The sequence below is a fragment of the Galeopterus variegatus genome, unplaced genomic scaffold (genome assembly GCF_000696425.1).
Source record: "Galeopterus variegatus unplaced genomic scaffold, G_variegatus-3.0.2 Scaffold2516, whole genome shotgun sequence".
NCBI lineage: Eukaryota > Metazoa > Chordata > Mammalia > Dermoptera > Cynocephalidae > Galeopterus > Galeopterus variegatus.
Window position 1 is genome coordinate 206,638 of NW_007728627.1, and position 13,003 is coordinate 219,640.

At 43.2% G+C, this 13,003-nt stretch overlaps 2 protein-coding genes across 2 annotated transcripts in view; one reads left to right on the top strand and one right to left on the bottom strand.

The window, feature by feature from the left end:
* ARHGAP31 (Rho GTPase activating protein 31) overlaps positions 1–5,946 on the top strand; it is a 113,065-nt gene extending 107,119 nt beyond the window's left edge. The window contains exon 12 of the mRNA XM_008582082.1: positions 2,230–5,946. Within this exon, the coding sequence (XP_008580304.1) occupies positions 2,230–4,674 (2,445 nt within the window). The 3' untranslated portion in view covers positions 4,675–5,946. The remainder of the gene's footprint in view (positions 1–2,229) is intronic.
* A 3,897-nt stretch (positions 5,947–9,843) lies between these two features.
* TMEM39A (transmembrane protein 39A) overlaps positions 9,844–13,003 on the bottom strand; it is a 28,727-nt gene continuing 25,567 nt past the window's right edge. Inside the window, exon 9 of the mRNA XM_008582083.1 lies at positions 9,844–11,205. Coding sequence (XP_008580305.1) covers positions 10,972–11,205 — 234 coding nt within the window. The 3' untranslated portion in view covers positions 9,844–10,971. The remainder of the gene's footprint in view (positions 11,206–13,003) is intronic.

A 13,003-nucleotide genomic window follows, 5' to 3' on the forward strand; every position in this document is an offset into this window, starting at 1 on the left:
GGTACGGGCGCGACGCTGAGGGTTGCGATCCGTTGCTGGACACGTAAAAAGACAAAAAAAGAAAAAAAAAACATATTTTAAACTCCCACTTTGTGCCAGGCACAATGCTGAGAGCACTGGGGTCACTGCAGTGAACATGACGGTCACCGTCCCTGCCTTCTTGGAGCTGGCAGCCTAGTAGGGGAAAGGTCCTTAAACAAGTAATTTCCACGGCGATATGGAAACATGGAGTGCTGTGGGGGCATATAACAGCAGGACCGAGCCCAGTCAGTCAGAGGTAGAAAGCGCATCACAAGGGTCAGCGAAGGCTTCTCTGAAGCACAGACATGTAGGGTGAGAACTTAACTAGAAAAAAGGGGTAGCGAGTGGGATAGGAAAGGAGAGAATTCCAAGCAGAAAGAATAGGATGTGCCATGAATCGGAGGTGGAAAAGGACAGGAAACGTTCAATGGGAGCAAGGCCAGAAAGGCTGGATTGGGGAGGGTGAGGCTCAGGGGGAGCAGGTGCCATGCCAGCCAGGACTGCATGGAAGGGATTTAGGGATTCACCTAAGGGCAGTGGAAAAGCGTATTATGTGTTCAGAATTTTGTCTTTAAAGGTTTACTCTATTCTATGGGGAGACTGGCTTGGAGGCAGCGGTGCCAGTTAGGAGGCTAGTATGTGGCACGCCAGATGAGAAGTGGCTTAGACGAGGGTAGGGGTCACGGAGATAGATGTGGAGGGATTCAAGAGCTTTTTAGAAGGTAGAATGAACAGGACTTGGTGACGGATTGGCTACGGAGTGAGGAAGAAGGAAGAGTCAAAGACACCTGTTAGGTTTCTGGTCTGAGCAAAAAGATGTACTGTGGGTCCCCTTACTGAGATGGCAGAGAGCGGAGTGAAGGGGAGTTTAGATGTCCATTTATTCACCTAAATTTGTGGATTCTTAGTAAGAGATCAATTAATGTAGGTGCTGAGGAGAGAAAAGTAAAAGTCTGTCTTGAAGTCCCTGTCGTGAAGGAAGGCACAATGTAGAAGGCAAAATAGAAATGTACACAAATACATGTGATGCAGTAGAATCAGATTACTTTGACCAAGTAATCCTGGAGAGTTATCTGAAATAAATAACTCAAAAGGAAACAATGAATCTATTGCAATTCAACAGACCCTTTATTGAGCAGCTACTCACAGCACACTATGCACCATTTGGCCTTAAGGAATCAGAAATGAATAAATACAATCTATGTCTTATTGGAGCTCACAGTCCATTGGGAATGATGAGACAAGGATAAAAGTAAGTGCAATGTGAAACAATATGTGATTAGAGCCAGGTGAGAAGTGATGAGAGGTCTGCAGCGGATCAGACGTCTCAGCAAGGCAGGCACCCCCGCAGGTTGGAGACGCTTCCCCCAAGTGCTTCTCCTTGGACAGAATTATGCCTTGAGACGGCCTCCCTTCACCCCTTTCCTGTCTGTAGCTTTGGGCTTTGTGTAGGGAAAGGGAGGAGCCAAGAAGGACAAAGGGAAGCTGAACTTGAGGGGAGGCAAGGACAGCAAACAAGATACAGGAGGAGGCGGTTCAACAACCACAGAAAAGACACCCTATCCTGTTAACAGAGGTTATCTGTGGGTAGTAGGTATATAAGATTTTGCTGTTTTTGTATTCACCTTTATTTGAATATATACAGGTATTTAAATTTTTTTCCATGCAGAATATGTATTTCTTTGGTAATAAGAAAAAAGAATTACATTTACTTACTTGGAAAGCAGGCTTCAATGTAAGAGTTAACATTTTCATTCCCCTGGGAGTACCACATTCTTGCATGCCTGCTAGTAAACCTGAAGTTGAGACTAGGGTTTTTGTTTTATAAGGCAACAGTGCACAGGGATTAAGCGTTTATGTTCTGGTATAGACAGAACTGGAGATCAGTGCCTCTCTGCTGCTGTATGACTTAGCTAAATTGCTTAGTCTATCTGAACCCAGGCCTCCTCATTTATAAAATGGGAGTAATTATAGTCGTGTTTATCTCCTAGAGTTGCTGGGAGAATTAAAGTAGAAGACACAAGTAAAGTGCTTCATGGTACATGGTAAGCACTGAAACATGCAGAGTTGCTACTGATGCTGCATCCTGTATTTGCTAAGGCAGTGCAGGTTGGCCACTCCAGTCCCTTCACTCTCCAGGGAAACGATGCAGATGGCAATGCACAGAGTCCTTAGTTCTATGATAATCATTTCTTGATGTTTTTTCAGGATGAAGATGATCTGACCAATGCCCTGATCTGGCCAGAGATTCAACAAGAGCTGAAAATCATTGAATCTGAGGAGGAGCTCTCTTTGTTGCCACCACCTGCTCTGAAGATCAGCCCAGTTCAGCCAACTCTCCAGTCCAGTCCAGGGCTGTTTGCTTCCCCAGAGCCTCCGGGGAGTTTGTCTTGTGGCTCCGCCTCTGCCTCAGTCTCCGCCCCTCTGGAGGAGCGGACTAGGGACCCAACCAATCAGAGCACACATGGGGCTTCCACGGCAGCCAATAGAGAGAAGCCGGAGCCAACCCGCCCCCTCAATAGACCCGAGCCTGAGCCAGGTCTGCGCCCAGACCCCACTAGTCTGGTGCCTCTGGAAACAGTTCTGTTTGAGACGGCGGCAGCAGCAGCGTCTCCACACTCAAGGGTGCAGGTGGGAGGCCCAGGGAATCTATCTCCTCCACTCCCACCTGCTCCTCCCGCCACGACACCTCTGGAGGAGGCGCCTCGAGTTCTGCTGTCAACGGGCAGCTGTGAGAGAGAAGAGCCATCCAGGAATTTGAGGACAAATCCCAATGTAGACCAGCTGAAACCCAAAGACAGCTCTGGTATCCCCAGCCTCTGTCAAGGAGAGGAGGCCATTCCAAGACTAAATGAAAAGCAAAATTCAAAGAATGTTGCTCCTGAGGGAAAAGGTTCTTATCTTTCAAGCCCAACGAGGGAAGTGGAGATCTCCCCACAAGGAGAGGGGGATGTAGCCCATTCTGTACGGGAGCCTTCAGACTGTGATGAAGATGACACTGTGACCGACACTGCCCATCATGGCCTGGAAATGGTGGAGCCGTGGGAGGAGCCACAGTGGGTGACCAGTCCCCTTCATTCTCCCACCCTGAAAGATGTGCATGAGGCCCAGGTGCAGGGTCCCCAGAGCCAACGATTGGAGAAGAGGCTTTCCCACAGGCCCAGCCTGCACCACAGCCATTCTCTAGATAGCAAAACCATGGTTAAGAGCCAGTGGACTCTTGAGGTTCCCTCCTCAAGCAGCTGTGCTAATCTGGAAACAGAAAGGAATTCTGACCCTCTGCAGCCCCCGGCACCCAGGAGAGAGAATACTGGATGGAATGAGAAAGCCCTGAGTTCCTTCAGGGAGTTCTCTGACCTGAAAGGGGCAGAGGTTCTTCCAAGCCAGAAGGGACCAGGTGGTATGCAACCCAAACCAGCAGAAACCAGCCCTGTCAGCCTAGCAGAGGGAAAGGAGCTGGGGACACAGCTGGGGCACAGCAACCCACAGATTAAGCAAGATGGTGTTCCTGGGCCTGAGAGCAGCAAAGAGAGTTCACCTAGCATGCAGGACAGTGCCTTGCCTGGAGAGCATCCCCTAAAGTTACAGCTGAAGAGTGCTGAATGTGGGCCCCCCAAAGGAAAAAACAGGCCTTCTTCCCTCAACTTAGACTCTGCCATTCCCATCACTGACCTCTTCCGGTTCGAGAATATGGCCTCATTTAGTTCACCTGGAATGCAGCTCTCTGAGCCGGGAGACTCAAAGGTCACACGGATGACCTCATCTCACGGTAAAGCAGACCCCTGGAGGGGTTACTCCCAGGACCCCCAGGATCTGGACATTGTTGCTCATGCCCTGACAGGCCGCCGTAACTCAGCTCCTGTAAGTGTGTCAGCTGTAAGAACCTCCTTCATGGTGAAAATGTGCCAGGCCAGAGCAGTCCCGGTAATCCCACCCAAGATCCAGTACACGCAGATCCCACAGCCTCTGCCCTCTCAGAGCTCAGGGGAGAGTGGGGCTCAGCCTCTGGAGAGGAGCCAAAAGGAACCCAACTCCACTAGTGGGACCTGTCAGAAACCTGCCAAAGATAATTCTCCCTCCTCCCTGGAAAGCACGAAGGAAGAGGAACCAAAGCAAGATAAAGGAGCCATTAAGTCCTCACCAATGGATGCCACTTCATCCTGCATGTGTGAGGGACCCACCCCTTCTCCAGAACCAGGCTTGTCTAACCTGCTGTCCACTCAGGATGCAATAGTGCAATGCAGAAAGCGCACATCAGAGACAGAGCCATCTGGGGACAATCTTTCTTCAAAAATAGAGCGACCATCTGAGGGTTCTAAGCCTTTCCACAGGTCAAGGCCAGGAAGACCTCAGAGCCTAATCTTATTCAGTCCTCCTTTCCCCATTATGGACCATCTGCCCCCCTCATCCACAGTGACAGATTCCAAGGTCCTACTGTCCCCTATCAGAAGTCCCACCCAGACAGTTTCCCCTGGCCTTCTTTGTGGGGAGTTGGCTGAAAACACATGGGTCACACCAGAAGGGGTTACACTTAGAAATAAAATGACCATCCCTAAGAATGGCCAGAGACTAGAGACCTCAACCAGCTGTTTTTACCAGCCCCAGCGGAGATCAGTGATTCTGGATGGAAGAAGTGGGAGGCAAATAGAATGAAATCAGTTGACCTGCTGGTGTCTGAAAAACATCATGATTCATCTGGAAATTATTACAGGGCCAACTTGCCATTTTCCAGGCGTAGGTTATCAAGTTTGGGCTTATTTTGGCCTCTGACTTCTCGTTTTTTAGCCTTTTGACCATTTATTAATTAGTCCATTTGCCAGAAGAGTGGTCAAGGGAAGGATGAAGAGATGAAATATAGATAAGTCTATATGAGCAAGTAGGAAAAGGTTAGGTCAGAGAAGAAGATGGAAGGCTTGCCTCCAGTGAAATTTGGGGCTTGTGAGTTACTTTACTCCCCCACTGCCATTATCTATTACTGTTGAGAGCTGGCTGTGGTAATGTCCTTTGAAAGAAAGAAAAATCCTTTGCCTGCATTGGAAAATGTTGCTATTGAGGTTTTAAGGCCTCCTCTTTACTTCATGCTTTTTAATGCTCTTTAAAGCATGTGTTCTTTTCGACCAGTTTTCTAATAAGCTTTGTAAAAGTGTACTATCCAGAATAGTTGAAGATGTGAAAATACAAACTAACATGCACTTAGATATCCAAGTGGGTGAATTTACCCATGCTCCTCCCCTGGAATCCCTGCAAGACGTCTCCACATACCAGCACGCAGAATCAGAATCCATACTCAAGAGCAAACTCCGAGACTGGCACAATCCAAGAAGACTTTCTGGCTCTGGCTTTTATCAACTTGAGACTCCAACTGCCACTATACTGAACTCTGATTTATAAATCCAGTATCTGGGCAGGGTGGGGGATAAGCCAAGGATTACCCTAATGAAATGTACTGAATCTTCATTTAGGTATGTTAATAGTGAAGTGATCTGTTTTCTTTACAGTATTAGAGTGCAAGAACAGGATGTTGTCATAGAGAAAAGCCTCACACAGAGGCAGAACTATGCTCCAGACTTTGAATTGGTGGGGCATTAGCAGAAAACACTTCTAGTTCAGCAGCACTCTTCCACACTAGGCTGGGCCTGGCAGAACAGGAGCCGATGAAGGGAGGAGCCCCCAGGACGGAGGGAAGAGCCCTAGCAGAATGGCCATCACTACCACTCACTGAGAGCTGCCCTTCTTGAAAATGTATTTCATCTTAGCCAGTAGGTCCCTTCTTTTCCCCCTCTCCCTCTATTGCTCAAGAGCAGATTGGAGGCACCCCTCTCCCTTCCATAATCCCCTTCATCCACCACCCACCCCAGGAACTCAAATTTGCTCTTCTCTGTATCCAAGCAGAAGCAATAAACCAATATGATTTTCTTTCAGTTACTTAGAACTTTCAAAGGCTCTTTCCTTTTCAGCTGGACAGAGGAAGGAAAACTAATATACCTGCTGGCAGATCTTTGGTGCTTCCCAAAAAAGGACTTCATAGGGCACCTCTTCTCAGGTTCAAGCCTGGCTGAACTCTCTCCACAAGATCAGTCATTGCAGAAATTTCTGAAGAGCTAGCAGTACCTCTGGGCAGATCTCACAACTAAGGCTGGTGCTGGGCTGGGAGGGGGCTGGGCTGAGGTTACCTCCTCTGATGAGCAATTGAAAACTGATGCCTTGCAACAGATAGATATTTCTCTCTCTCTCTTCCTCCCGATAAGCCTTATAAACAGTTTTGAAATCTTGTCCTCTACCTTTTAAGCCAGTGTCTGTGGCAAGGGAAACTGGCAGGTCAGCTGATAAGTTTTGCCTTCAGAGAGCACTGAAATGATTGAGCAAGGGGAGCAATTAATAGGCCATTCTCATTGGGTGAGCAAGACATTGAACCAACGGCAATGAGATGTCAACCCATAAGAAAAGTCCTAGAATATAGCATTTTTGCCGTAGGCAAATAAGGTGAAGAAATACAATGGTGACAGATGAGAAAGGCCATGTTCAAGAGATTTGAAAAGTACATTCCTGCCTTATCAGAAAATGTGGCAGATAGGTTCTACGTCAGTCTCAGTGCACTTGTGGTGTCTACGCTTTGATAAGAACCATGTTCCAGTTAGAAAGTGAGAGAGGGAAAGAACCACACTTTGCTTCACTCTCTAATCTCTGGGCCAAATAATGAAAAATTTAAACTATTTCATGATTATTTTAAATTTTTGTAACAGGATACATTTTTATTTTGGAACAGACTGAGAAGCCATCATTTACATATGAACAAGTGACTTCAGTTAGGATTGAGGCACCTATGTAATCTTACGAAATGGCTGCCATGTTCCTTTAAGACTCTGACACCTTTCATTTATAGTATCACTTGCAGGAGTGTGGGTATGGATGTCATCATGAGACGCACTGACAGCTGTCTGGAGATATTTCCTACCCTGAGCTCCCCTAGCCAGTCAATTCCAGGCCTCAGAAGCTGACTCACCTTCTCAGTGTACTGCTGCTGCTCAAGTGTGGACCTCTCCTTTGACTATCTCCCAGCCTGTCAACTGTCACAAACATACTCATAAGTTTCCTGTGGGCTGGGCTAGTGTGGCGCTGATGAAATTCCATTCCATGGCAAAGAAAAGTCATATTTTCCCCCCAAATTGTTCCCCCAAATGCCCTGGGATTACCTATTTGGTCACCCACATGGGGGTCTGAAAAACAAACTCCCTGAGAATAGCTGGATGAAAATCAGATTGCCCACTTCTGTCCAGGACAGAGACAGAACAAGTGCTGTTGTTTTTAGGAGGATCTACCTGATGCCCTAGAAAGGCCTAGAATCAAACTGTCAAAGGGCTCCTTCACATCAACTATCAGTCGTCAAATCAGGGGTGCTGATTTTAAATGGTGAATATGAAGTGAAAAGCATGCATTTACCACTGCTTTCTTGCACTGTTAATGGCTGTTTAAAAAGATAACCTATATTTATTTGTGAAATGGCCCTCCCAATCCATTTTTTCCCCCCAAAATGGACCAGATAGAGGGTATTTCGTGTTTATTACCTGCTTCACTTGTAATATGAAGAGACCTGGCCAAGATCATTTGTCTACACAGGCCTTGTGTCTCTGCCTGAAGAGGTACTGGGGAACACAACCCCATTAAGACAGTTAGCCTAATCTAACCCCTACAAATTGGTTTGGTAGATAAGTCTTGTTGGATCTCTGCAAATGAGCCAGGTAAGATCAGCATTCCATACTCTTTGAGAAGGGTTTTGAGAGACTTCTGTCATCACAAAGTCTATTAATTCCTGTTGATGAGGAAGTCTTAGGCCCAAGATAAACTGTTCATTTCATGTATAGTGCATAGCACGTTAATCACATTTGACTAAAATTGGGTGGGACAGTCATTTGTGTACACAGGCCTTGTGTTCTTGCCCGAAGAGGTACTGGGGAAAATAAAATTCATTTGTCTGGGATTGGAGTGGGAGAAATTCATGGTATGTCCAATTCCCACCAGGATTGATTAGGTCCACATTCTACCATGGCCTGTCGCATCCGATGACAACATGAATCTTGGGGTTAAGTGTTACAGCAGTATGACTTTAGGCACTTCCAGTAGGAAGGTCAGCTGAAAATGCGGATGACAAAGAATGCATCCTCCTTCACCAAAACCTTTCCTAGCAAAATAAGGCCAGAAGAGGGAGCAAGTACCTTTCCAAGCATGAAGAGGTGGGAGACGGTAGAAAGGTAATTGCCTGAGATCAATACTAGTCCAGATAGTATAAAACTGGGGCCACCACAGATTAACTGGCATACAGATCATTCAGTAACCGTGAAGTACTTGAGCAATGCTGGGATTACTTCCCAATGAGGGTGAAAGAAGATGTAGATAAATAGAAGAAGCTCATGAAATCCATGTGTTTTACTGGATGAATCATAATGCTTTGCAAAAACTTAATGCCATAGTTCTTTCTGCCTTCTAATTCTGCAAAGTAAAGCACTTTTTCAAAGGAGTCTGTTAGAATGTCACGATTTCAGCTTTTAGAGCTCTATAAATGTTACCAAAGATATAATCAAAATGTCTTTCTATTGATTAAAAAAGTATAAATATTAAGCCTATCCACAGAGACATTTAAATGTAATTAAAAGATTGTTACGCTTTAAAATCATACTCTAATAAATGACATAAAATAGAATGCTTATGATGAACTATGAGCAAGAGGAAGTATGAGGTCACCAAAATCAATCAGAAAAGTAGATTGTATGCATCAGATTCATTGTTCTAGTTTGTTCTGTTTGATGTGATTGTTATTGTAAAGTTTGGTCTCACAGCAAAAGTCCTAATGATTTGCTTTAGTAAATTTTTCTTGTTTTTGTTATTGTCTTTTTGTCTTTTTCCGTGTCCGGCAACGGATTGCAACCCTCAGTGTTGCCCCCGTACCGGACCGGGGACCGGCAACGGGATCGCAGACCTCGGTGTTGCTCCCGTGCCTCGCTCAGCCAGTGAGCGGGAGCCGGTCTGTATGTGGGATCCGAACCCTCGGATGGGAGCGCCGCCGCGCTTCCCAAGCGGCGCACTATCCAGTGCGCCACTGGGCCGGCCCTTGTTTTTGTTATTTTACATATTAATAATTGTCAAATGTTTGCAACTTCACCCACTTACTGCTGCAGTCATAGTCATGTCACCCAGAACACACAGTATGAATCCATGATATTATAATGAAAAACAAGAAGAAAAAAAGCTAATTGCTTCTCAAAACTCCACAGCTTAAGGAATCATGTGGGTCCACCTGAACAGATGTGAACTCAATTTTCCTATTTCGTGAGTCAATCAAGGGAGACTATCTTTTATTTGAGTGGTTATGTTAATGGTGCTCTGGGGAAACAAAGCGAATGTTTGTTATCCTGGCATATATACCTGTGTATATTATCACAAAAAAAAGGCAGACAGTGGAGTAGGGAGAACAATCATAAAGCTAGACTCACAGCTTAGTATAGTGCCTCGTAGTTAATATATATTTGTTGAATGGCTGAATAGATTCAGACTGAATGCCAAATAATGTGACTTTAAAAAATTAGTATACATATCAAAATATTTAAGGAAACAATGGTTAAACATAAAAGCGGTCACCTCGAGTAGCTATACACATAATTACTCCTCACAATGTTTCCCTTGCTGAAAACCTTTTGGGAACTCTTCTGCAAGAATTTTCAGCATTTTTCAAAGGCAGTGTATAAACTACATGTTTGGTCTTTATACTTCATAAGTCATATTTTGTTTCACCAAAACCTTCACAGTGTAAAAAACCAAACCCAGCACAAAAAACATAAGACAATATATTTTAGGTTCTCCACAACAAGGCTTCAGAAGTTTAGATAACTAATGACAACATCAATGAACTAAGTATATCACCTCTCAAGGACCTGAGAGATCATTTAAAGGGTTAATGGTCATAAACATGAAGGTTTAGAGTATGAAATTTAAAACACACATTTTAGATATAGATCGAACTCTGAGGACAAAGTGGGAACTTCCTATATTTTACTTCCTCTCATAACTCCAAACATAATATTGTAGGTGAGCTGCTGCTAGGCTGCATCGAAGATTGTTCAGCTGTGGACTTGCCCATACTTCCAGTTACTTGGATTTTCAACCTGCCCATACTCTAGCCCACATGGCATTTGTACTCATCCTCTCCCACTGATCCAACCACACACACCATCTACTTCATGAGAGTGGGCACTCTAAAGACTTTCTATCTTGAAAGTATTATTTCAAACTAAGAGTAAAAAGAAAATATTTGGAAGCAAAAGAAATAAAAGAACAGGAAAAGTGACAGTAAAACCTCGAATCTCAGGATAGCAGCTTAGCAAAAGTATATTTAAATGTAACAGGGTAGAACAGACCAGCTGAGTCCCCATCTCAGAAATGCTTCCTCCCAGTAGGCAACAAAGAGAAGCCCACTAGGACTCTAACACACTCTTTTCCCTATGTATCCCAACACCATTAGCCAGCTGAATTAAAAGCGAATGGGTGCTGCCAGGTAATTCCACTGATCTCCCTTTTCTGCAACAATAATTACTGGCCAGCTGAGGACTAGATAATGAGAAGGACTGGAAGTAAAGCACATACACCAAAGGTACTGTGTCAAGTGATATATGAGATGTGTTCATAAATGAATGAGTTATTCCAGAGCCATACATGCAAATCAGTCTCTTTACTGGAGAGGCATACCTCTCATATGTATATTTTTCAAATATACTAACACATGAAAGATCACATCACCTTGTTTATGGATACATTTAATATCCTTTACCCTTCCCAACTTTCAAAACATAATAGTATACAAAATATAAAATATCTTAAATATTTATAAAAATTGCAAGAAAAAAATAAAATGTATGAAAATATTTCTATCTGAATTCTCCCTCATTGTTGAGAGGCAGCTTAGTTTGCCTTAAGTTCATAACTGTTGAGTGGGTAGGAGTATGCCCTGCCTAACACTATTCTGTCCCGAAGGAGCTTAAATAAAACATAGTAGTTGCAGAAGAGGATGAGAGCCATGGAAAGTGTGTGGTTCCACTTCTCCGACCGCAGCAAAGAATAGAGCTGATAGAAGACGACACTGCCCTCAATAAGGATAAGCAGATTTAACAGCCTTAATGGACGATGAAATAGGAACTGTAAAGAAGTCAAAAAGCAAAATGTTATTTCATAGAAAAGTAAAGACTATAGTTATTCTTGCATTTATTTTTCTACAATAATTTCATATTTACAGGTTCCCATACGCAACAACAAATAGATCTGTTTACTGAATATCAATCAGGCTATTTCTTGCTGTAGAAATCCAAACTTTTCCTTTTTGCTCAAGAAATAATGAAATAAATTTTATTTCAATGCCCCCAAGACATGAAAAGGGATTATGCCCGAAAGAACACTACCTATAAACATTTTTCTTAGATTAAACATTAAGTATATATTTTATTTAAGACAACCAAAAGTATATTTATCTAAGACAGAGGTTGAATAAAGGATCTGATGTAGGTACTTATATAAACACTTAAAATTTAACCATTTAAAAATTGTAAAAACCATTCTTAGCTTGTGGGCTGATCTAAGATATAAATATCAAAATCAGACAAGTTGGGGGAACAAGGGAAGTATTACAAGTTGAAATATTAATACAGTAGTTTCTTTATTTTTCCTTAAACTTTTTACCCACCATGGTCACTGAAATCCTCTACATCATATACTTTTGCTGTTTATTTTTTTCTGGATATTGAGAAGTAGGGTGCACAAAGACAGGACGAGGAGGAAGGAAGGAAAAATGAGTCAGAATTAAAGTTAGACTAAAAACAGGACTTATTATTTTCACTCCCACCAAATTCTTCACTATAAAGGACTAAATCCTGGCTTACTAATAAAAAGGTATTGTGAATGGAAAGACAGAGGTCATAGGTTGCAAAGAAACATTATCTAACAATTCAGCTTAGCCAGTCTAGTCCTAAATTTAGATGAAGACAGATTGTGGTAACAGTAGTATAAGAGATTTAAAATAACTAATTTAAATGGAGTTTAGATCTCAGAACTTAAACCAGAGAATGAAGTCAAATTACATGACAGCTCTGAAAGGTATCCAGGTTCTTGGGGTCCTTCTTCAGGAGAAATAAAATGTTTAACCCAGGTTTTATTACATGAATCCAGTAATATGTATAAAATTGGCTCATAATTAATGTTCTAAAAAGATTCAAAAAACAATTTCAGTTGCCATGTCAAGGTCTATAGTTAAATGCGCCAGTAAGCTATAAACTGAATGAGTGGAATGGTACAGACAGCCTCGAAAGTCTAACAGCTATAGGTAACAGGCACATTTTAAATGAGAGTTGTCAAACTTCAGTGTGCGTAAGACTCATTACCAAATATGCAAATACTGCAAATTCCTGGGATCCTCCATAGATTCTGATTCAGAAGTCTGAGACAGGGGCCCAAATCACTGTTTTGGTGGGCCAGGTGATCTATATGCATGTGGCCCAAGGACCACTTTGAGAAGCACTGATAAAACTATTTGGTAATACAAATTCAGTAATTAAGTTAACTTGCCTACTCCTTCTAAAGATTCCACCTGATTCCTCAGCTGTCCAAATCTAGCAAGGAAAATATTTTTCAAGAAGAAAATTCTAATGAAATATCTGGTTATTACAGGTTTCAAGGTGGACAGTAAGGAGTGACAGAAGTCATTAACGGCCTATAGAATTCAGTGGCTGAATTGAATATTCCGTATAAAAATCAAATGCTCTCTTAGCTGTACTCCTCCTTCCTATGGCAATCCATTAGAGTTGAGGAGATACTTGCAGTTTTCCTCATCCAAGGACCTTTCACCTTCCCCATGCTCCTCCCAGCCCTCAGGCTGCCCCACCTTCCCCCACCATGGTATTCACAAGCATCCTGCCCACCTCCCCCATGCAACTTCCCAGTATTT